We start from the raw sequence: 25,161 nt of genomic DNA, 5'->3' as shown, positions 1-25,161 counted from the left end.
GAGATCTTGGTCAGAAATAGTTACAGTTTGTAGGAAGAAATCACTGTCAACTAGTGATTGAATAGAAGAAAGTGGCAGTCCATGGAGGTTCATGTCCTTAACAAGAAGTGTGCTTTCCTTCTTGGCTCTTCATTTCTTCTTCTTTCTGGAACTTCTATCAGTGCATTCATCCTCTTCCCTTCTCTAGCCATTGCTTTTTTGGAGACGATGCCTCAGGTTATTGTAACTTTTCTGTGACTTAGGAGCCTGAAGAGTTCTCTCTGTCTGCTGCTATGAAAAGGAAGTGTGTTTTTATAGTTTCTTGGTTTAAAGTCTTTCCTTGTCTAAGCATTGTTATTTTATTTGTGATACTTAGGTTCTCTAAGTAATCTCTAACTTAAATTTTTTTGGAACAGAAAGAGCTAGAAATAAATTAAATAGTAGGTTAAAGTTACACTCTCTCCATTCCTCTCTCTCTACCCTGCTTTGTTCTTCACTATCTACCTTTCTGTATATTGCACTTTTCTGTTTTGATCACACGGATATAAGATCTATTAAGATGGGAATTTTTGTCTTATTTTGTACACTATTCTATCTCTAGTGCTACAACAGTTCCTGGCACAGTAGTGCTCAGTTCATATTTGTTAAATGGATAAATGGATTATGGATTAAACATTATGAACTAACCAAAGAAAATCTAACCACTGTTGATAATATTGCTTCTGTGGGGAAATTCTTTGAGCTCCTAATAACTTTCAGGCCATCTTGAGAAACATTTGTAGGTGATTATTTATTTGCTTTCACTAAAGTGTAGACAACAATAATGAAAAGCCATATATTGAGTTAATTAAAAACCAGCATCTACCAACTTATCAATGAAATATTAGGGGAAAGAAATCTTGGCTATATGTCTGTAAGCATTATGGCTCTTTCATAAGCATATTGTATTTTATTTATTTTATTTTTTATTTTTAAAGATATTTATTTATTCATGAGAGACACACAGAGAGAGGCAGAGACACAGGCAGAGGGAGAAGCAGGCTCCATGCAGGGAACCTGATGTGGGACTCGATCCCGGGACTCTAGGATCACGCCCTGGGCCAAAGGCAGGCGCCAAACTGCTGAGCCACCCAGGGATCCCTGTATATTGTATTTTAGCCTGTATGTACATTCTTATCACCTGACTTATTCCCCTTGTTTCTAATTTTGTTCAACATGTAATTTCTGATTACAGTTGTACTTTTCCTGTGGGTCTGCTTAAAGGGAAAGAAGATAATGACATAATATATACTTGTTAAACTCCTGCTGTGGGCCAGACATTGTGCTAGGTGCTATGTATGGAATGGGAAAATAACAATAGGGTCTCTACATGCCTGGTTTTCACAAATCATTGGGAGGACAGACATTGAAATAAACCCACAATAAATAATCATAAATATATCAAAAAAATTTTTTAAAGAATTTAAAAAAATTTTACTTATTTATTTGAGAGAGAGTGAGAGAGAACGGGAGCAGGGAGGAGAGGGAGAAGCAGGCTGTCCACAAGCAGGCAGCTTAACATGGGGCTTCATCCCAGGACCCTGGGATCATGACCTGAGCTGAAGATAGACACTTAACCAACTGAGCCACCCAGGTACCCCTATGATAAACATGCTAAAGGAAAAGAACAGGATGCTACTGGGTTGGATTGTCAGGGAATGAATACTTCTGAGAAAGTCATAGTTACAGTGAAATCTGAAGTATGCATAAGATTAAACCCTGCAAAGACCAGGTAAACCATGTAGTAGGAAAAGGAAATGGCAAGTGGCAAGGATCTGAGGGAGGAAATAATTTGGTATATGTGAAAAACTGAAAACAAGCCCATTTGTTCATAGTATTACAGAAGAGGACAGTTATGGCAGTATATAGACAGAAGTCTGATCATTTATGGTTTTGTGGGCCATGTTAAATAGTTTGGAATTTATCTAAAGTTCAAATAAAGTACCTTGGAGAGTATTACAGAGGCAGTAGGACATAATCTAATTTTTCTTTTTCTTTTTTAAACGATTTTATTTTAGAGAGAGCAAGCAGGGGGAGGAGCAGAGAGAGAGGAGGAGAGAGAATCTCCAGCAGACTTTGTGCTTAGTGTGGAGCCCGACGTGGGGTCACGACCCTGAGATCATGACCTGAGCTGAAACCAAGAATTAGATGCTTAACTGACTGAGCCACCTAATTTTTATTTTAAAAGATAACTCTGGTTATTGTGATAGAAAATGGACTAGAGGGACTCCTGGGTGACTCAGCAGTTGAGCGTCTGCCTTTGGCTCTGAGCGAGATCCCAGCATCGGGTCCTGCATCAGGCTCCCTGTGGGGAGCCTGCTTCTCCCTCTGCCTATGTCTCTCATGAATAAATAAATAAAATCTTAAAAAAAAAAGAAAAGAAAATGGACTAGATAGAAAGGTACAAGAGTACCAGAAGAAATCCACTTGGGAGGTTATTAAAAAGTAGTCTAGAAGATAGGTATGGTAACTTAAGGTAACTTGGTAGCAGAGGAAATGTTGAAATAAAACCCAGAGCTGAGCCCCAAGGAATCATCATTTAGGAGTTTTAATAGGAAGTGATGCTGTGGAAGCTAAAAACTGACTTTAGGGAAAAGAATGATCAGATGTGTCAAGAACTGGACAGACTGAATAAGATACAAATAACAAGAATGCCAAATCAATACAGTGGTTTATTTTTTTTTTTTTAAGATTTTATTTATTTATTCATGAGAGACAACAGAGAGGGAGAGGCAGAGGCATAGGCAGAGGGAGAGCTCCCTGTGGGGAGACTGATGTGGGACTCAATCCCAGGATCTGGGGTCATGACCTGAGCTGAAGACAGACGCTCAACCACTGAGCCACCCAGGTGTCCTAGTTGGTGATCTTTTCTGACTTCGCAAAAGGAGTTTTTGCTGGATCCAGAAGTTCTATTGAACTGCACGAGACTGAGTATAAGCTTTCTGTTTCTGCCATGTTCTTACTGCTGAGAACAACTCAGATGGCCTTTAAATAGATGAGAAAACACCTACTTGAAATTCTTAAAGATTGGCCAGGTAAGTTACTATCAGAAGAAAACCATAAAGAAGTGTGGCATATTGAAACCAGTGTTGTTCTAGAGACCATTTGGGAATTTGGGGAATTTGGGAGATCAACTTTGCAGAACACCCCCAAATAAAGGGGGGGAAGACACAAACCTGGGGCTCAGCCAAAGCTGGGGATTCCAGCAAGTCTTCATTGGTGCCTAAAAGAAATAGATCCTCAGTGAAAGAGGACTTAACTTGCTTTCTCACTTGCTCCTCTAAGGACTGTAAAAGAATTTCCCTAGTTGTGCTGAACAGAATAGGAAGAAAAAAAACATGACCTAGTACTTACAATCATGCAACTTAAATTCTTAGTATCTATTTTTAAAAATTTATTTATGTGTTTATTTATTCATGAGAGACACACAGAGAGAGGCAGAGACATAGGCAGAGGGAGAGACAGGCTCCCTGTGGGAGACCTGATGTGGGACTCAACCCCAGGACCCGGGGTCATGCCCTAAAGCCAAAGACAGACTCTCAACCATTGAGCCACCCAGACGTCTCAAATTCATAATGACTAATGTAAACTGAGCCACCCAGACTAATTCTAAATGACTAATGTAAACACTAATCATGAATTTAATGTGATTGTGACCTGTTAATTTCCCAGAAACCTAGCAGAAGCCAATATAGCTCCTTTGTGAGGACATTTACTTTTATCCTAGACCTTGAATAACTTACTCAAATTATCTTAAAAGGAAAGTGTGAGCAGCTCACAAAATTAATAGTCAAACAAGGAAATACGGTACCACATGTGAGTAATAATGTGAGAATACCATATCCTGAAGTAATTTAGATAATAGGATTAGTAAACAGAATATGGAGTAGCCGTTTACTGTGCTTAAAGAAATATGTGTAGGGACGAAGAAATTGTAAACCAATAACATTCCTAGAATTTCTGCAAGTAAAAACAGTTAAGGTTAAAATTAATCAATTGAAGGAATTAACAGCAGATTAGATACAATTAGAGAATCATTGAATTAGAAGACCGTTTACAATAAACTACTTAGAAATCAGCACAGAAAGACGAAGAGATAGAATATATGAAAGAATATGGAATGATATTCCAGGGAGTCTTTGCTATTTACTACATTTCAAATCAAGTTATAGGATTTAATAGCTCCTGGATTTTATAGCTTTTTATTTCTGAAAAAAGATGAAAAAAATGTGAAATAGAATGATAAAAATGGTCTAAAATAGACAATCTTAGTTTCAGAAGGAAAGGTGAGAGAAAATGGGTTAGATAGAGTCATTATTTTAAGAGGTAATATCTGGGACTTTTTCTGAATTGGGGAGAGATACCACAGTAGAGCTGCCAGGAAAAAAAAAAAGGAAGATTACATTTAAAGGACAGTGAACAGCTGACTTTCCAACAGTTAACAGTCGATTGCAACAAACAATGGAATAATAGTATTAATATACCAAGAGAAAATAGCTATCAACTTATAATTGTATGCCTTGCAAAAAATGTCTTTTATGTAAGAGGGTGAAATATAATGAGAGAGATTGTAACTAGGAAAGCCTCATCAAGAGAAAGTGCAAAAGTGGAATAAATTATTTCATATGCCAGATATATAGAAAGGACTGCAGAACAAAGCAAGAGCTATGTGAATAAATCTAAATACTAACTATATAACTGTCTTGGAGATTTAACATGAACACAAACTTGGAGAGAGCAAATAAGTGAATAGTATTTAAGGTACTTTTGTGTCTAGTGAAAAGACTGATTAGTTTTTAAAGTTTTTGTACTGCAGTTTGAAGGACACCCATTCAAAAATTAGAGGAAATAACTGTGAAACTAGGAGAAAGGGAAAATGTAGAATAAGAAGGGGCTTCTAGCACAAAAATAAAGCGGCAGATTTGTTTGTTTATTTGTCTGAGAGAAAGAGTGAGTGAGGAAGAGGAGGCAGAAGGAGAGAATCTCAATCAGACTCTGTGCTGAGTGTGGGACCTAACTTGGGGCTTGATCTCATGACCTGAGATCATTACCTGGGCTGAAATGAAGAGTTGGACGCTTAACTGACTGAATCACTCAGGCAGCCATAAAGTGGTAGATTTAATAAACCCAGGTATTTAGATAGCAAAAATAATGTCATCAGAGTATATGTAAATAAAATTGGTTACATTATATGTATATATATGTAAATACATATATGTAATATGGTTACATATATATGTATATATGTAAATACATATATGTAATATGTATGTAAATATATGTAATACATATATTATTATGTATTAATATTATGTATTACATAAGAAGACAGAAGAAAATCTTCATGACTTTGTATTTGACAGTGGTTTCTTATATGACTCAAATAGCACAAGCAACAAAAGAAAAAAATTGGGTATCATAAAAAATTTTTAAATTTTGTCCTTCAGAGAACATCTTGAAGAAAGTGACTAAAAAAAAACCACTATTTACATTAGCACCTCTCCCTAAAATGAAATAATGAGGTATAAAACTAATAAAATATGTATGAGATCTCTATGAGGAAAATGATAACTGATGAAAGAAAGAACTACTAAATGAGACAGGAAGACTCAAATTTTTTAGTTTTCCCTAAACTGATAGGTAGATTGAATGCAATCCCAATCAATAAGATTCCAGGAATTTATTTTGTGGAGATGGACCAAATGGTTCTAAAATTTATACAAAGGCAGAAAAACAGGATTGCAGTACAGCATTGAAGGAGAACAGTTAAGAGAACTGATACTTCCTGACTTCAGAGTTACTATAAAGCTGCAGTGATTCAGACAGTATGGTATTGGTAAAAGAATAGACAAAAAAAAAAAAAAAAAAAGAATAGACAAATCAATGGAACACAATAGAGAGCCCAGGGATAGACTTCCAGTAATACAGTAAACTGATCTATGACAAAGGAGCAAAGGTAATACAATGGAGAAAATATAATCTTTCAACAAATAGCAATGGAACACCTTGACACCTACATGTAAAAAAATTAATCTAGACGCAGACTGTATTTTTTCACAAAAAGTAACTCAAAGTGGATCATACCTCCATGCTGAGCCTGACGAGTGAGTGGCTCAATCTCACTACCTTGAGATCACAGCCTGAGCCGAAAGCAGGAGTCAAACTCAACGAGTGGAGCCATCCAGGTGCCCCTGGTTGATGACTTTTTAGGTACAACTCCAGAAGCAATGTCCATGAAGGAAGAAATTGTTAAGTTGGACTTCCTTAAAATGAAAAAAAACTTCTGCTCTGCAAACAACACTGTCCATAGTAAGAAGACACACCACATACTGGAAGAAAATGTTTTCAAAAGACACATAGTGGACTGTTATCCAAAATATACTAAAATTTTTTTTCTTTAAGACTTTATTAAATGATGTGAAAACAACCTGATTAAAAAATGGGCTAAGATCTGAACAGATGACATTTCACCAAAAGAAGTTGTACAGTTGGTGGATAAACATTTACTCCACATCATGCCATCAGAGAAATGCACATTTAAATAATGAGATAGTACTATGTCCACATTAGAATGAACAAAAATCCACAACCCTGAAACCCTCAAATGTTGAGGATATAGAGCAATCGGAACTCTCATTCCTGTTGGGAATGAAAAATTTTAACAGCCACTTGGGAAGACACGTTTGTTTTCTTACAAAACTAAACATACCCTTACTACACTATCTAGTAATCACCTTCCTTGGTACTTACCCAAAGGAACTGAAAACTTAAGGCCACACAAAAATCTGCATATGTTGGGGCTGCTCGCAGCCTCAGTCAATAAAGTATGTGACTCTTGATCTTGGGATTGTGAGGTTTTGCCCTGTGTTGAAAGTAGAGTTTACTTTTAAATATCTGCACATGTTAAAAAAAATATCTGCACATGTTGTTTACAGCAGCTTTATTCACAATTGCTGAGACTTAGAAGCAACCAAGGTATCCTTTGGCAGGTAAATGGATAAACTGTGCTATATCTAGATAATGGAATATTATGCATTGCTGGAAAGGAATGAGCAATCAGTGGAGGAATCTTAAATGCATATTACTAATGAAAGAATCCAATCTGTAAAGGCTGCATACTTACAGTATGATTCTAAATATTTGAGATTCTGGAGAAGGAAAACTATGGAGATCGTAGAAAGATCCAAGATGGCCAGGGTTTAGGAGGGGAATAAATGAATAGAACAGAGCAGAGAGGTTTTTATAGTGCAGTTCAACTTTTCTATAGGATAGTAAATGGTGAATACATGTCTTTATTTGTGTATCAAAACCCATGGGATATACATACCAAGAGTGAAACTTTGTATAAACTATGGACTTCAGGTGATTATGATGTTGCAGCATAGGCCCACTGTTTGTAACCAATGTAAACACTTGTGCAGAATGTTGATATTGGGGAGTCTCTAGAGGAATAGGGTATGGTGAATTCTGTATTTTTCCTATAATTTTGCTTGAAGCTAAAACTGTAAAAATGCTTTAAAAAAGCTGATTAGGAGAATATGTTTCCAGATCATATTTTTATTAAAGGACTTTTATTTGTAATAAGGAACTGATAAGTCCATAATAAAAAGACAACCCAATTATAAAATGAGCACAGAATCTGAATAGACTTCTTTTCCAGAGAAGATAAACAAATGGCTAATAAGCCCATGGAAAATTAGTTAACATCTGCTACCATAGGAATGAAAAATCAAAATCACTGTGAGAATCCCACCTCATATAGACTAGGATGATTATAATAAAAGAAAATCAGTTGATGAATGGATAAACAAAAAGTGGTTTAACCATATAACAGTATTATTTAGCAATAGGAAGAAATGAATTTACTGATACACACTGCAACATGAAAACATTATGCTAAGTACCACATACTGTATGATTGCTTGAATGAAATATCCAGAATAAACAAAAATTAGATTGGTGATTGTGTAGGGTAGAAATTTCTTTGGTAGGATGCAGAGAGTGATTGCTAATGGGTACTGGGTTTCTTTTTGGAGTGATGAAAATGTTGTAATATTGATTGTGATGATGATTGCAAAATTGTGTATGATAAAAACCAGTTGACTCATACACTGGGGTAGATGGTACTATATGTGAATTATATCTTAATAACTTCTTGTTAAAGTCAGTGCTATCCAAAGTGATCTACAGATTCATTGCAATCTCAAGAACCTAATGGCATCTTTTGCAGAATTAGGCAAATTTGATATGGAATCCTATGCCACCCTGAAGAGCTAGAAAAGTTTTTAAAAAGAATACAGTTGGAAATACCACATTTCTTAATTTCAAAACAGTAAACTATGATAAAACTGTGTGATATGAGCATACAGACAGACATAGGATAAATGAAGTAGAATATAGAGTCCAGAAATAAACCTTTGAGTCAACTGTATGATCAATTGATTTTCAATATATGTGCCAAGATCACTACATGGAAAAGACCATCTCAGCAAATGGTGTTGGGGAAACTGATTAGTCACATGTAAAAGAGTAAAGTTGGACCCTTCCCTTAACATCATATGTAAAAAGATTTTAAAGATTAAAGACAAACTATTAGAAAATACAGGGTGAATCTTCATATTTGATTTGGTGATGATTTCGTGGATATGACACCCAAAGCATATAATAAAAACAGTTTGGAATTCATGAAAATAAATAACTTATGTATATTAACTTAAAACAATGAAAAAGTCCCCTACAGAAAATACTTGCATATCCTCTGATTAAAAGTTAATATTTTTAATATATAAAGAAATCCAGCAACTCATCAAGAAACCCAGTTTAAAAAAATCAACAAAGGGCTTGAATAGACTTTTCTCCAAAGATGATCTACAAGTGTCTAATGAACACATGAAAATATGTTCAAATAAGTCAATTGGAGAAGGACAAACATTATATGGTCTCATTCATTTGGGGAATATAAATAATAGTGAAAAGGAATAGAAGGGAAGGGAGAAGAAATCAGAAAGGGAGACAGAACATGAAGACTCCTAACTCTGGGAAACGAACTAGGGGTGGTGGAAGGAGAGGTGGGCGGGGGGTGGGAGTGACTGGGTGACAGGCACTGAGGGGGGTACTTGATGGGAGGAGCACTGGGTGTTATTCTGTATGTTGGCAAATTGAACACCAATAAAAATTATTATTTTAAAAAAAGAAAATATGTTCAATGATCACTGTTTATTAAAAAAATCAAAATCACAATGAAGTATCACTGCCCACTCAGTAGGATGGCTACTTTCTTTTTTTATTTTTATTTTTTAAAGATTCCATCCATTTATTCATGAGAAACACAGAGAGAGGCAGAGACATAGGTAGAGGGAAAAGCAGGCTCCATGCAGGAAGCCCCATGTGGGACTTGATCCTGGGACTCCGGGATCATGCCCTAAGCCAAAGGCAGACACTCGACTGCTGAGCCACCCAGGCATCCCAAATGGCTACTTTCAAAATAAAAAGTAAAACCCAGAAAATAGCAGTTATTGGAGAGGATGAGGAGAAATTGGAACCCTTATGCATTGTTGGTGGGAACATAAAATGATATAGCTGCTATTGAAAACAGTATGGCTGTTCCTCAAAAAACTGAACGGATATTTGTATAGTTATGTTTTTAGCAGTAGTATTCACAGTAGCCAAAAACTAAGCCGAATGCCCATCATTAGGTGAATGCATGAACAAAATATATGCATTTAGTGGAATGTTACTCAGCTTTTAAAAAGGAAGATCTGTCACATAATACAATATAAATGGTCCTTGGGGACATAAGTGAAATAAGCAACAAAGACATGTGATTCCACCTCTAAAGTGAGGTACTAAAGAGGTCAAATTTATAGGAACAAAGCAGAATGGCAGTTGCTGCTGAAGAAGAAATGGGGAGCTAATTAGTATAGAGTTTTAGTTTCTCTGAATGAAAAAAACTGGCTGTCTGTTGCTTAACAATGAATATATTGAATACTACAGAACTGTATGTACACTTACAGATGGTTAGGATGGTAAATCTTACATTAAGGTTTTTTATTCCAATTAAAAGTAAAAATTATAAAAGCATCTAGCTACCTCCCAAATAAAAAGTAAGCAAAAGGGATCCCTGGGTGGCGCAGCGGTTTGGCGCCTGCCTTTGGCCCAGGGCGCGATCCTGGAGACCCGGGATCGAATCCCACGTCGGGCTCCCGGTGCATGGAGCCTGCTTCTCCCTCTGCCTATGTCTCTGCCTCTCTCTCTCTCTCTCTCTCTCTCTCTGTGACTATCATAAATAAATAAAAATTTAAAAAAAAAGTAAGCAAAAAAAAAAACATATATTGATACCATAATTGTTTTACAAAGTAGATTTGAAAAAATAAAGCATTACAAGTGCTAAAGAGTCCTTTTGTGATGATTAAAAGAGACTATCAGAAAAGAATAACATTTTTTTTAATTTTTAAAAATTTGACAGCACAAGCAGGGGTAGTGGTAGGCTTCCTGTCCAGCAGGGAGCCCAACATGGGGCTCAATCCCTGGACTCTGATCATGACATGAGCCAAAGGCAGACACTTAACTGACTGAGCCACCCAGGTACCCCAGAAAAGTAGAACTTTAATTTTTTTTTAAAGATTTTATTTATTCATGAGACACACACAGACACACACACACAGGTAGAGACACAGGCAGAGGGAGAAGCAGGCTCCCTGCAGGGAGCCCAATGTGGGACCCAATCCTGGGACTCCAGGATCACGCCCCAGGCCAAAGGCAGGCACTAAACTGCTGAGCCACCCAGGGATTCCTGAAGAGTATAACTTTAAAATGTAATGTATTTAATATCAAACAAATGATAGATAGAACAGATCCACAGTCACATTGTGATTTAATTTACTTCCAAAGTAAACAAGGACTAATCAATAAAAAATCAGAGTAATTTGAGAAATAACTGTACCTATCTTCTATAGAGTACATGATCTTTCTGAGCATATCTGTAGTACTTTGAGTTTCAGTGGTGTATAAATTGAATTTCAAGGCATTAATATTACATAAAACACTATTAGTGGGATTAAGTTAGTTTAAAAGTTAAGTAAAGTAATAAGATGCTGTATGTTTTAGAACAAAGATTATATGTTGATTAACTCACCAATGAAGAGATCAATAGTGGAAATTAGAAAATTTCTAATGTACTGATTGCTGAATTTAAGAAGTACACCTAAAGAGATAGGCTTAACTGCAGATATTAGAGGAAAAGCTTGAAATTAATAAGTCTGCTATATAAAAAATATCTCTGAAATCTTAGAGACTTAAATAAGAATTCTTATATTGCTTGATACTGGCTTTGGTTTGGCTGTTGCAGCTGTGTGTGTATGTGTCTCTTCATTTTGGGGATTCATGCTGAAAAAAGTGCAGCCATTATATAGTACTTGCTTATTCGTTCACATACCTGGATGAGCGAGGTGCTGAGCTAAAATGTATAGATGTATTTAAAGTTGATGCTTAAATGTTCTTTATGTAATTTCCTACATTCAGTTGGCTAAAGCAAATGATGTGGCTAAATTTATGCGGTTGGAGATGTATATTCTCAAAAGGTATAAAAAGTTAGTATGCATGATCCCTTAATTTAGGGAATGCAGGCTTTGAACAACAATACAATCTGCTGCTATAGCTTCCAAGATGGTAGAAGTTTAAAAAAGAATGAACAAATCGCCATAAAAGTATATGGAATTAAATAATTAGATCTAACAACAAAATTCATCATACCACCACTTAATTCTTTGAAAAGACTAAAATTTATGAAGAAAAAGGAGGAAAATGTACCTCTTTTCACTGCAGTGAAATTGGGGATGTAATTACTGACTAGAGAAATTTAAGAAGGAATTTTAGACCAATAATTTGGATATATAGTTACGGAAAAATTTCTAGAAAAATATGTAATTTAGCAAAATTTATTGGAAAAGGAAGTTGATAGAAACCATTTTTATAAATCTTCAGACTTGGAGAAAATTTGGCTTTAAGTAGCATGTGGGATCCTTGGGTGGCTCAGTGGTTTGGTGCCTGCCTTCGGCCCAGGGCGTGATCCTGGAGACCCGGGATAGAGTCCCACGTCGGGCTCCCTGAATGGAGCCTGCTTCTCCCTCTGCCTGTGTCTCTGCCTTTTTCTCTCTGTCTCTCTCATGAATGAATAAATAAAATCTTTAAAAAAAAAGTAGCATGTTTTTCTAAAATTGGTGTAATTCCAGCCATGCACGAGGTTCCAGTGAATACAGCTAATAGTAGGTATGCAGATACTTTGTTGAATGAGTGGGGGGAAAAAGAAATATGCCACTTATTTTTTGAAAAGAGCATAACCTTGATACTGATACCTGAAAACATGAATGAGAAATTCCTGAGAATATGAATGAATATCCAGCTTTACAGGTTATCTAGGTATAAATATTTTAAATTTAAAGAAAATCAAATTCATTGTTTTTAAAGAAAGAGGATAACCACATTTTCATTTCATTAATGCAAATTGATTGTAAGTCAAGTTGTAAAGTTGAAAAATCAGTCAATGCAATTGTCATGAACAGATTAGAGAAAGATTGTGATAACCTTAATAAATGCAAAAAATACATTTGAAGCACACAGGAGGTATTTTTGCAACGGGAATAAAATACAGTCTTCTAAAAGGGTTTTTGCAAAACCCACAAAACATTGTGAATGATGAAATTGAAGCCAGTTTCTTGTAATCAGAATAAGAGCTGCTCACAGTCAAATCTATTAAATACACTGGAATATCTTTGTTACACCAGTAAGGAAAGAACGAAAATACAGAAAATCCAAAAGTCTTTTATGGTTGAGTGATCAGAATTAGAAATTTTGCTTACTAAGTTTTCTGGGTAATAATTTTTTGTGGATCAGTTGCTTAAGTGTCTACCTTTGGCTTGGATCATGATCCCAGAGTCCTAGGATTGAGCCTGGCATCTGGTTCCCTGCTCAGTGAGGTGTCTGTTTTTCCTGCTCATGCTGTGTGTATGTGTGTGTGTGTGTGTGTGTGTGTGTGTGTGTGTCTCAAATAAATAAAACCTTAAAAATCCAGAAATTTTTTTCTATATAGCAGCAGTTAGGTGGAAATAATAACTTTTTAAAAAAAAATGGACTCATAGTAGACATACAGTATTAGTTTTAGGTGTACAATAGTGATTTGACAATCATGCTCATTATAAAATGCTCACCACAGTCTGTCACCCTATAAAATTATTACAGTATCATTGAGTATATTCCCTATGCTGTACTTTTCATTTCTGTAATTTATAATTGGAAGTTTTCACCTCTTAATCCCCTTTACCCCCCTCTCCTGTGGTAACCATTAGTTCTATTTATGAGTCTATTTCTGTTTTTTAGATTCCACATGTAAGTGAAATTACATGGTATTTGTCTTTATCAAATCTATTTCACTTAGCATAATGCATTATAAATGGCAAAGATTTTGTTTTTTATGGCTGAATAATATTCCATCACATGGAAGATATATCTATATCTATATCCCATGTCGTCTTTATCCATGCATCTATTGGTGGACACTTAGTTTGCTTCCATATCTTGGCTTTTATAAATGATGCTGCAATAAACATGTATCTTTTCAAATTAGTATTTTATTTGAATAAATACCCAGAAGTGAAAGTGCTGGGTCATATGGTATTTCTAGTTTTAACTTTTTAAGGAACCTCCATACTGTTTTCCATAGTGGCTGTACCAATTTACATTTTACCAACATTGGGAGAGGGTTCCCTTTTCTCCTCATCCTTGCTAACACTTGTTACTTTTTGTCTTTTTGTACTAGATACTCTAACTGGTGTGAAGTAATGTTTTTTTGTGGTTTTGCTTTGCATTTCCCTGATGATTAGTGACACTGATAATCTTCATATGTTTGTTGACGTGAATGTCTTCTTTGGAAAACTGTTTAGGTCCTGTGCCTATTTTTAAATCATACTTTTTGTTTTGTTTGTTTGTTTGTTTGTTTGCTTTTTGGTGTTACAGTTCTTGATATAGTTTGGATATTAACTCCTTATCAGCTGTATCATTTGCAAATATTGCCTCCCATTTAGATTTTTTTTTTTTTTGATGACTTTCTTCATTGTATAAAAGCTTTTTTAGTGTAGAGCATGTGGATGGCTCAGTCAGTTAAGTGTCTGACTTGATTTTGGCTTGGGTCATGATCTCAGGATTGTGAGATCAACCTCATGTTGGGCTCTGTGCTGGTGTGGAACCTGCTTAAGATTCTCTCTATCCTTCTGCCTGCCCCCCACACTCTTGCATGTGCACTCTCTTTCTTTGAAAAAAACAAAAAACTTTTTAGTTTGATGTGATCCCAGTGTTTTATTTATAGTGACTTTTAAGATTTTATTTTTTAATTGTACAGAGTAGTTGTGAATCTGTTTATTTTCTTTGTTTTTTTTTTTTTAAGATTTTATTTATTTATTCATGATAGTCACAGAGAGAGAGAGAGAGGCAGAGACACAGGCAGAGGGAGAAGCAGGCTCCATGCACCGGGAGCCCGACGTGGGATTCGATCCCGGGTCTCCAGGATCGCGCCCTGGGCCAAAGGCAGGCGCCAAACCGCTGCGCCACCCAGGGATCCCTGTTTATTTTCTTTGACTGCCATAACAAATTATCATAAATTTGGCAGCTTGAACTAACACAAATACATAATTTTGTAGATTATATTATTGGTGAAGCCAACTGGTTTCTCTACTCCAGGTCTACAAGATGGAAATCTAGGTGTTCCTGCCTGAGCTCTTATCTATGGGTTTTATGTGAGAATCATTTCCAAGTTTATTCAGTTGTTTACAGAATTCAGTTCTTTGTGGCTACATGTAGATTTGTGGTCTTTCCTTTCCATTTTGACTGTCTGGAGCCTCTTGACTCCTTTAGACCACCGGCATTCTAAGTTAGATTGCACTGTCAGTCTTCAAATCAGTAACAGCTGCTGGAGTCTTGCTTCTCATCTGCTTGAGATTTTCTCCCACCACATCTCTTTTGTCTGGTTGGAGGAAGTTGTCTGCTTAATCCAGAGTAAGCTCCCTATCTTAAGGTTGCTTATTAGAAATCTGAATTACGTGTGCAAATTCCTTTTTGCTATTTATTTAACATAATTATATGTTACAGGAATTGGGATCTGGATATCATTGAGGGACCCTTCTGCCTCCCATAGAATAGATCTTTAAAAGGTAGACCTTTCAAAAGGTAAAAGATGGGATGCCTGGATGGTAGACCTTTCAAAAGGTAAAAGATGGGATGCCTGGATGGCTCAGCAGTTTAGTGCTGCCTTCAGCCCAGGGCAAGATCCTGGAGACCCGGGATGGAGTCCCATGTCGGGCTTCCTGTATGGAGCCTGCTTCTCCCTCTGCCTGTGTCTCTGCCTCTCTCTCTGTATCTCTCATGAATAAATGAATGAAATCTTAAAAAAAAAAAAAAAAAAAGAGGTAAAAGGCTTTTAAGGAGATTATTATAATAATTGAAAGATGTTAATAAAGACATAAGTAGGAAGAGAAATACCAAGTTCATGTTTGAAAGTGTGATGAAGAGGGTAATTTTCCCAAAATCATTTCAAACGTCAATTAAATACCAGTAAGTTTTTCAACAGATTTTTTCCAGAGGAATTTGATAAGCTGATTCTAAAATTAATGAGGGGTGCCTGGGTGGCTCAGTCAGTTAAAGTGTCTTGGCTCAGATCATGATCCCAGAGTCCTAGGATTGAGCTCCTCCTAAGGCTCCCTGCTCTGTTGGGAGCCTGCTTCTCCCTCTCCCTCTGCCTGCCGCTCTGCTACTTGTGCTCTTGCTCTCTCTCTGTTAAATAAATAAATAAGGTCTTTTTTAAAAAATGAAATTTATATGAAAATGTAAGGAACGAGAAACTCATCACATTCCTATAAAAGCAGGGCAACTTATTTTAGCAAATTAAAGATATGGACTATAGAAATGGAATAAGAAGTCACAAAACAGTTGCATGTTTATATGAACACTTGGCAAATGAAAGATAGAGTTAGAAATCATGGAGAAAATGGGATTTTTATTACATGGTGGTAAAAAATTGTGCGTGTGGCAGGGGGAAGTGAAATTCTGCTTTCTAGTGTCATTCAAATCTATTCCAGTGAAAGGCAAAAGCAAAAAAGTTGTTAAGGAAAGGTAGTAAAAGATCTTTATGATCTCAGAGTAGCAAAAGGTTTCTTAAGTGGACACAAAAGGCATAATCACAAAGTACAAAATTTTAAAAATTTATCATAAAAATTTTCTGTTAACATCAAAAAGTGCATATGTAGTTCATGAAGTGAAGAAAAAATAGTTTCCATTTATGATGTGATAAGTATTGTAAAACAAATGCAGAGGGACACCTGGTTGGCTCAGTTGGTAGACCACTCGTCTCTTGATCTTGGGGTTGTGAGTTCAGGTCTCATGGTGGGCATAGAGATTGATTACTTGAGGAAATTTTTAAAAGGGTACCGATCAGTAAAAGATACAGTAGAAAACTGATTATATGAACTCATTAAAAGATGATTGAAATCATGAAGTATTCTACATTATTAATCAAGAAGATACAAATTAAAATGTCAGTGAAATATTTCATAAAACCCATATCAGCGAAATTAAAACATCAGATGGAAGTCTTTGGAATAAGAACTTCGTTAATATATGGAACTAAAAAGTGTAAATCCATATCTTATACTTAGAATCTGTACAAGAATATGCTTTTAAGTTGCATTGTTCCAATATTAACCCATGTGGTTGTTGAGTTTTCTACATGTGTTTAGTCCAAGAGGAGATTTGCTTTAAATGTATAATATTGAATTTTGAAGACCTAGTTAAGAAGAATGTAAACGAGCTCAATGATTTTTATAACTATTGCATATTGAAATGATAATATTTGGTTAAATAAAATATTAAAATTTCACTGTTTTAAAAGTATTTTAATGGAGCTATTGGAAAATTTTAAATTACTTGTGGTTTTCATTATGTTTATATTGGACAACATTGCATTAGAGGAACCTAAAAATGTCAGGAACAATACATGACAGTATAGAGTTGTTCGTTATATTCATAGTTTGGAAATAACCAAAATACCTATCAGCTACTGACTGGACATGTTATGGTATAGTAAACAATGTATATGTTATATAGTAGTGAAAATGAGTGACAGCTATAAACATCTTTATAATGAATCTATAAAACAGCTAAGTGTAAGAAGTTAAGAAAGATTGTATACAGAATATGACTCCATAAAGCTCAAGGGCAGGTCAAGTCAAACATGTATCTTTCAGAAACGTATATATACATACAAGGTCATATAAAGAAAAGTCAGGAATGATTGATCATATAGGTCAGAATTTCGGTGCTTTTGGGGGAAAGAGGGACTAGGATACGCAGGGATTCTAATGTATTAACAGTATTGTGTTTCTAGTTGTTATATGAATGTTTTCTGGATAAGTTGCACATGTATATTTAATACATTCTTCTGTATGGCATGTTTTATAACAATACTTAAAACCAGGCTAGCATGAATGGGGATGTGAGGGACAAGAAGAGGCAAGCCAAAGCTGACTAATTCACTTCTTGGAGCTGCAGGGTTGTTGCTCCTTGGGCTAAAACACAAGGTAGGTTGAGTCTGTCTTTTGTTTCTTTGCATCTAACTATTCATCTTCTTGTCCAGTGGTCTGTTTGGGTTGGTGGTGGAAACTTGGACCGTGTTGAAGGCACTATTAATAGAAGACATACAGATGGGCCTTCCATCCCAGAGATGTGCTGGTGGGCCTCTGTGTCTTTTTTACTCATATTGCTTGCTGGCCTCTGGGTTCATGAGGTTCAGGAATTACCCAGTCTACTATCTCTCATGATACCGCCCCCTAACTAGAAATCTTTAGTTTGAATCTGCAGAACAGTGGAGAGAAACCATTACAACCAGTTTCTCTATCATTGCACTCACTGTCCAAGTTGCTTATGTGGAAACCTAAATATGCTCATACCTTTGTTTCCAGCATTTCAGGAGGAACCTTCAAATTGAAAGCTTCTGAATCACATCGGTCAGCCTGTTTATCTCATCTGTAGGCTCATAACATTTGCAGTTGTACAGTATGCCAGCTTTGTCCAATACTTCCTGGAGTATTGTGTGAAGTTATTACTGGTGGTCTAAGTGTCAATTTCCAGAGTTCTCCTTGGAGTTACTGGCTTTGTGTTGTATAAGAAAATATTTCCAGTTGCTGAATGATCGAGACCATTGCAGAGACATTGTTGAGAGAGTATGCTGAGTGGGGGGTCTCTCTTCTGCCTTGACCCAGAAAATGTTCTGGTATTGTGGATACCCAGTGGCTGCTACTTACTCTTGATTTTGCTGACTACTTCACTGTCTCTTGCCACATTCCCCATAAAATGCAGGTAGGCCCTTGTCTGTATTTGTTGCAGATAGTGAAAGGAACTTCAGCTGTGGAGAAGTCTTTGGTATATAGCTGGAAATGGTGTACAAATTAACCAGGAGATACCACATCATCACCTGGCAGACATCATATTAGCATCCTCTTGACTTGACAAGAGAATCATCTAAATTTTCCCTCACCACCAATTGAGCTGTTCCCCTTCTCATTAGAGAACACCACCAAAGTGAGAACCTCTCTGGCAACATTGAGGCCTATTCCTGACCAAGAATCAACTTGTGCACAAGTTCACTGAGTACAGTTTTGGACCAAAAACTTACTTTTGTGAATCTCAGATGGGGATTGTTCTTCTGTACTTCATAGGGTTATAAATACTTGAAAACTGTAAAGACTGGGCATATGTGAGAAAGAGCACAGGCCATATCGTTATGTGGGGCCAGGAATAATGGATGATACCAATGCAGGGAAAACTAGGAATTTAAAGAATGCAGAAGATTCAAGCTTTACATAGAAATTCTGACATCAAAGTATAGCCTGTGGGGTTGTTATTAGATGCCACAGTATTAGACATTTCCATGATTAGTCCTTTTGTATATTTTAAAATGTAAAATTCTTAATTCTTCCTCCTAATACCTTAGTCTGAAAGACACTCAGATCACTTTCCTCTCATGCACAACATGAGGCCCCAAACCACATATAGTCACTTTCTCTCTAGAAATGTTTTGAAGGGTGGTTGGTTGGCTCAATTGGTAGAGCATAAGACTCTTGGAGTTGTGAGTTTAAGTCCCATATTATTGGTAGAGATTACTTTAAAATCTTAAAAAAAAATTGTTTTGTAATGTTTTGCATTTATTTCCTGCTGGAGAGACAGGTGAATCAGGAGACCTGATTTCAGGTTTTGCCCCATTATTTAAGTTCCAGCCATAATTCCTTGTATATGTCAGTGCCTTATTTTAATATACATTCTTCAGATACAGTAGCTTTATAATAATTAACTCTTTGCTGGGGATTCAATCATTAACATAAATACTTGAGAGCCTGCTATGTGCCAGGCAGTACTGGTAGCTGGGAATGTGGTAGTGAACATGACTGACTACTGAATACACGATCTCCCAGTAATTTATAGTGATGATGTTATTGGGAGTAGGGTGGGTGGTTGGAGATAATTAGATCAGAAAATCTATGCAATAGATAACTACCATAATTGACCATTGAATTTAGTTATAAGCCTCTTCATAAACAGGAAAGAAGAAACTTGCTGAGTTACCTCAGTGGAACAGTTGGGGGAAAAGTCTGAATGAAGAAATGACTAGTGGAAATATGAGTATAATACATTCACATGTATGTGAGTATTAAATATTATATTGAATAATATGGGTATTAAGCTGGTATAAGATATGGAGAAATTACTTGAAGGAACATGAGCAGTGTGTGTGTGTGTGTGTGTGTATTTTTAAAGACTAGAAAGTACTGGAACATTTACATGGTGATGGGAATGGTGGAGTGGAAAGGGAGAGTTGAAAGTATAGAAGGGAGAAGAAAAACAGGGCTAAGTTTTCAGCGACTGGGTAGGATTCAGAGCATGTGGATTCAGGGTTTGTCAGCCTTAGTACTATTGACATTTTGAATCAGATAATTCTTTTGTGGGGGTTGTCTAGTGCAACATTGGATTGTTAGCATTATCCCTGGCCTTTACCCTTCAGATGCCAGTAGAACCCTACCCCCACAAAACAAAACAATACAAAAAAAAAACAACAACCCTTTAGGGGGGTTGTAGGCAAAGTCACTTCTAGTTGAGAAGCATTTATACAGAGGTATTGGCCTTTCAAAGTGATCCTGTCTTTATTTGGAGAGAAGTAGAACATGGGTGTAGGAGAGCTTGTAGATTTGGTGGTGGAAATAGAGGGAGTGAGCTCCTCATGATTTAATCTTTCTCAGTGAACTGGGTCAAGGTTATGGTGCTAGTGAAAATGTCGAGAGTGATGAAGATAAAAAGTCATTTTTGTAGAATGAGAGACTAAGGTTCTTAGAAAAATCAAAGATTCCTAATAGTGAGCAGTAGGAGACTAAAGCCTATTTCTTTTGGAGGAAGTTTTTTAGAGGCTTTAGACCAAAGAGATCAGACAGGAAAATATAAGGATAGTAGATTATTACTGACTTTTTTCTAAAACTAATGGATAAAAGACTCTCTAGATCTTACTTGATATTATAATGGAAGTGTTAATATGCTTGATGATATCACTGAGTTCCCTTGATCTCTTCTCATTTTTTATAATTTTTCCTTTTGCCTGTTCAGCTTGGTTGCTTTTTGTTACCCTGTCTTCCAGATTGCTGATTCATTCTTCTGCCTCTTCTAATCAGCTATTGATTCCCTTTAGTGTATTAATTTTTATTTCAATATAACCAGTATGGAGGTTAAAGCACAAAGCAGTAAATTCAGTTATATCTACAAAAATCAGTCAAGGGATGCGTGAAATAAAAAGACACGTATGTAAAGAATGACATCATATACATAAAATGTAAGGAAAATAAAAATTGAATGCTTTTAGAATGGGTTCAAACTTAAGTGACCCTCAGTTTAATATAAACTGCAATATGCATAAAATGTTATATGTGAGCCTAATATAACCACAAATCAAAAACCTATAATAGACACACAAAAAGTAAAAAGAATCCAAGCAAATCACTAAGAGACCACAAGGATGAGAGCAAGAGAAGAAAGATATACAGGAAAACTACAAAAACAACCATAAAACAAGTAACAAAATGGTGATAAGTACATACCTTCAATTATTTAAATGTAAATGGACTATCCCAATTAAAAGATGCAGGATGACTGATTAGTTTAAAGAGAGACCCCCCCATCTATACAGTGACTTTGGAAACTCACTTTAGACCTAAAGACAGGGATCCCTGGGTGGCGCAGCGGTTCGGCGCCTGCCTTTGGCCCAGGGCGTGATCCTGGAGACCCGGGATCGAATCCCATGTCGGGCTCCTGGTGCATGGAGCCTGCTTCTCCCTCTGCCTGTGTCTGCCTCTCTCTCTCTCTGTGTGTGACTGTCATAAATAAATAAAAATAAAAATAAAATAAAATAGACCTAAAGACATGCAGAGTGAAAGTGAAGGGATAGTAAAACATTTACCATATGCAAATGAAAGTGAAAAGAAAGCTGGCGTAGCAATATATATTGTCAGACAAAATAGACTTGAAAGCAAAGACTATAACGAGACAAAAAAAAACACTACATAATGAAGGAAACAATCCAACAAGATGATTTATCATCCAACATGGAAGCACCTAAATACATAAAGCAACCATTGTCAGAAATAAAGGAAGACATTGACAGAAACACAATAATAGTGGGGGACTTTAACCCCATTTACATTAATGGATCTTTCGACAGAAAAATCAACGAAATGGTGGCTTTGTATGACGTGGACCAAATGGACCTAATAGATATATATTCATAATGTTCCACTCAAAAAAACAATGAAATACACATTTTGCTTTTAAAAAAGATTTTATCGATTGAGAGAGAGCATGTGCATCAGCAAAGCAGGAGGAGGCAGAGAGGGAGAGAGAATCCCAAGCATTATGTGCTGGGCATGGAGCCCTGATGTGGAGCTCAATTCCAGGACCCCAAGATCGTGATTAGCCAAAGTTAAGAGCTGGATGCTTAAACAACCAACCACCCAGGCACCCCTGGAATACACATTCTTAAGTGCACATGGAACATTCTCCAGAATAAATCATATTAGGCCAACAAAACAAATCTCAAATTAAAAAAATTGAAACCATCTTTTCCAACCACAACAATGTGAAACTGGGTATCACAGTTTCACACTGTTGTATCAATCACAAGAAAAAGCTTGGAGGGTGCCTGGATTACTCGATTGATTAAGCCTCTGCCTTCAGCTCAGGTCCTGATCCCATGATCCTGGGATTGAGCCCTGTGTCGTGCTCCCTGCTGGGCTTCTCCTCCCTTTGCCCCTCCCCCTGCTTGTGCCCTCTTTTGCTCTCTCTCTCAAATAAAATCTTAAAAAAAGAAAAATCTTGGAAAGAACACAAATACATGGAGGTTAAATAGCATGTCACTAAATAATGAATGGGTCAACCAGGAAATCAAAGAGGAAATAAAAAAATACATGGAGACAAATGAGAATGAAAATATAATGTTCCAGATACTTTGGGATACAGTAAAAGCTGTTCTAAGAGGGAAGATTGTAGCAATACAGGCCTAATACAAGAAGCAAGAAAAAACTCAATCTGACTTTATGCCCACAAGAGCTTGAAAAAGTAGAAGGAAGGAAATAATAAAGATCAGAACAGAAATGGAGACTAAAAAAGTAGATTAATGAAACCAGGAGTGGTTCTTTGAGAGATAAGTGAAATTAACTTTCAGCTAGACTCATCAAGAAAACAAATCAGAAATGAAGGAGAAAAAAGCAACACCACAGAAAGACAAAATATTATAAGAGAATATTATGAAAAATATTATGCCAACAAATTAGACAACCTAGAGGAAATGGATAAGTGATTCAGAAATAAAGGGAGAATTAGACCAATTACCAATAGTGAAATTAAATCAGTAATCCAAAAACCCCCAAGAAACAAAAGTCCAGGACTAGATGGCGTCACAGGTAAATTCCACCAAACATTTAAAGGAGTGTTAATACCTGTTCTTGTTAAACTGTTACAAAAAATAGTAGAGGAAGTAAACCTTCCAAATTCATTGTATAAAGCCAGCATTAACAGAGACTGAAACCAGATAAAGACAGCATAAGACTACAGGGCAGTATCTCTGATGAAGATAGATGCAAATATCCTCAATAAAATCTTAGCAAACCAAATCCAGCAACGTATTTTTAAAAATTAGTCACCGTGATCAATTGGGATTTATTTCAGGAATGCAAGGATGGTTCAGTATTCACAAGTCAGTCAACACGATATATTAAGAGAAAGGATAAGAACTATTTGATGATCTCAACAGATGCCGATAAAGTGGTTGACAAAGTACAACATCCATTCATGATAACTGAGAATAGGTTTAGAGGGAAAATACCTCAACATAATAAAGGCCATATATGAAAAACCCACAGCTAACATCCTCCTCAATGGTGAAAAACAGATTTTCCTTTAAGGTCAGGAACAAGACAAGGATGATGTAACACTATTTCTATTCAGCAGAGTACTGGAAGTCATAGCCACAGCAATAAGACAAGAAAACAAGGTAAAAGACTTACAAATTGACAAAGGAGAAGTAAAACTTTCATTTTTAGCAGATGACATGATATTGTATCTAGAAAACCCTAAGGAATCCACCAAAAAACTACTAGAAATGACTGCCTGATGAAAAGATAAATTCAGTAAAGTCGTAGAACATGAAGTTAACATACAGAAATCTGTTGGCTTCCTTTACACTAATAATGAAGCAGAAAGAGAAATTAAGAAAATAATCCTATTTACAATTGCTCCAAAAAGAATAAATACCCAAGAATCAACTTAACTTAGGAGTTGTAAGACCAGTACTCTTAAACTATTAAACATTGATGAAAGAAATTGAAGACGACACAAACAGATGAAAAGCTATACTGAGCTCATGGGTTGGCAGACCCAATATTGTTAAAATGTCCACACAATACAAATAAAATGTACCACTACAAAGAAATGTAATGCAATCTTTATAAATACAATTAACATTTCCCCCAGAGGGAATCCCTGGGTGGCTCAGTGGTTTAGGGCTTGCCTTCGGCCCAGGGCGTGATCCTGGAGTCCCAGGATCGAGTCCCACATTGGGCTCCCTGCATGGAGCCTGCTTCTCCCTCAGCCTGTATCTCTGCCTCTCTCTCTCTCTCTCTCTCTGTGTCTCTCATGAATAAATAAATAAAATCTTAAAAAAAAAAAAACATTTCCCCCAGAACTAGAACAAATAATGCTAAAATTCGTATGGAACCACAAAAGACCCCAGATTGCCAAAGCATGTTAAGTAAGATAGAACAAAGCGGGAGGTGTTACAATCTCAAATTTTAAGATACATAACAATCCTATAGTAATCAAAACAGTATGGTACTGGCAGAAAAATACACACATAGATTGATGGAATAAAATGGAGAGGCTAGAAATAAACCCACACATATATGGATATATATATAATGGAAGGAAGCAAGGAAGCAAGGAAAGCAAGAATATATAATGGAAAGACAATTTCTTCAACTAATGGTGCTAGGAAAACTGAACAGTTACATGGAAACGAAGAAACTGGACCACCTTTTTACATAATATACAAAAGTAAACTCAAAATGAACTAAAGACCTTAAAGTAAGACTTGAAACCATAAAACTCCCAAAACATGGGCAGTAATTTGACATCAGCCATAGCAGTCTCTTTCTAGATATGTCTTCTGAGGCAATCGAAACAAAAGTGAAATTAAACTGTTGAGACTATGCCAAAATAAAAGGCTTTTGCACAGTGAAGGAAACCATGAACAAAACAACATGGTAACCTACTGAATGGGAGAAAATATTTGCAAATGATGTATTCAGTAAGGGGCTAATATTTAAAATATATAGAGAACTTACTCAACACCAAAAAGCAAATAATCCAAAAATGGGCAGAGGACCTGGATAGACATAACAGAGGGCCAACAGACACATGAAAGATGCCCAGCATTACTAAACATCAGGGAAATGCAAATTAAAACCACAAGAAGAGATCACTTTATAACCTGTTAGAATGGCTAAAATAAAA

The 25,161-nt window shown here is 36.2% G+C and overlaps 1 protein-coding gene across 29 annotated transcripts in view; it reads left to right on the top strand.

Moving 5' to 3' along the window:
* Positions 1-25,161, top strand: part of LARP1B (La ribonucleoprotein 1B) — a 130,159-nt gene that overhangs the window by 46,161 nt on the left and 58,837 nt on the right. Inside the window, exon 13 of one of the 29 annotated variants that reach the window (XM_072788444.1) lies at positions 19,657-19,758. The exons of 27 other annotated variants lie outside the window; for them this stretch is intronic. In XM_072788444.1, the coding sequence (XP_072644545.1) occupies positions 19,657-19,710 (54 nt within the window). In that variant the 3' untranslated portion in view covers positions 19,711-19,758. Of the gene's footprint in view, positions 1-2,036; positions 16,954-19,656; positions 19,759-25,161 lie in introns of those variants that run through there. One more of the 29 variants, XM_072788442.1, reaches the window with a different exon arrangement.

This window comes from Canis lupus, chromosome 20 (genome assembly GCF_048164855.1).
Source record: "Canis lupus baileyi chromosome 20, mCanLup2.hap1, whole genome shotgun sequence".
NCBI lineage: Eukaryota > Metazoa > Chordata > Mammalia > Carnivora > Canidae > Canis > Canis lupus.
Note: the sequence above shows the minus strand (reverse complement) of the source record. Positions and strands in the feature narration are given on the sequence as shown.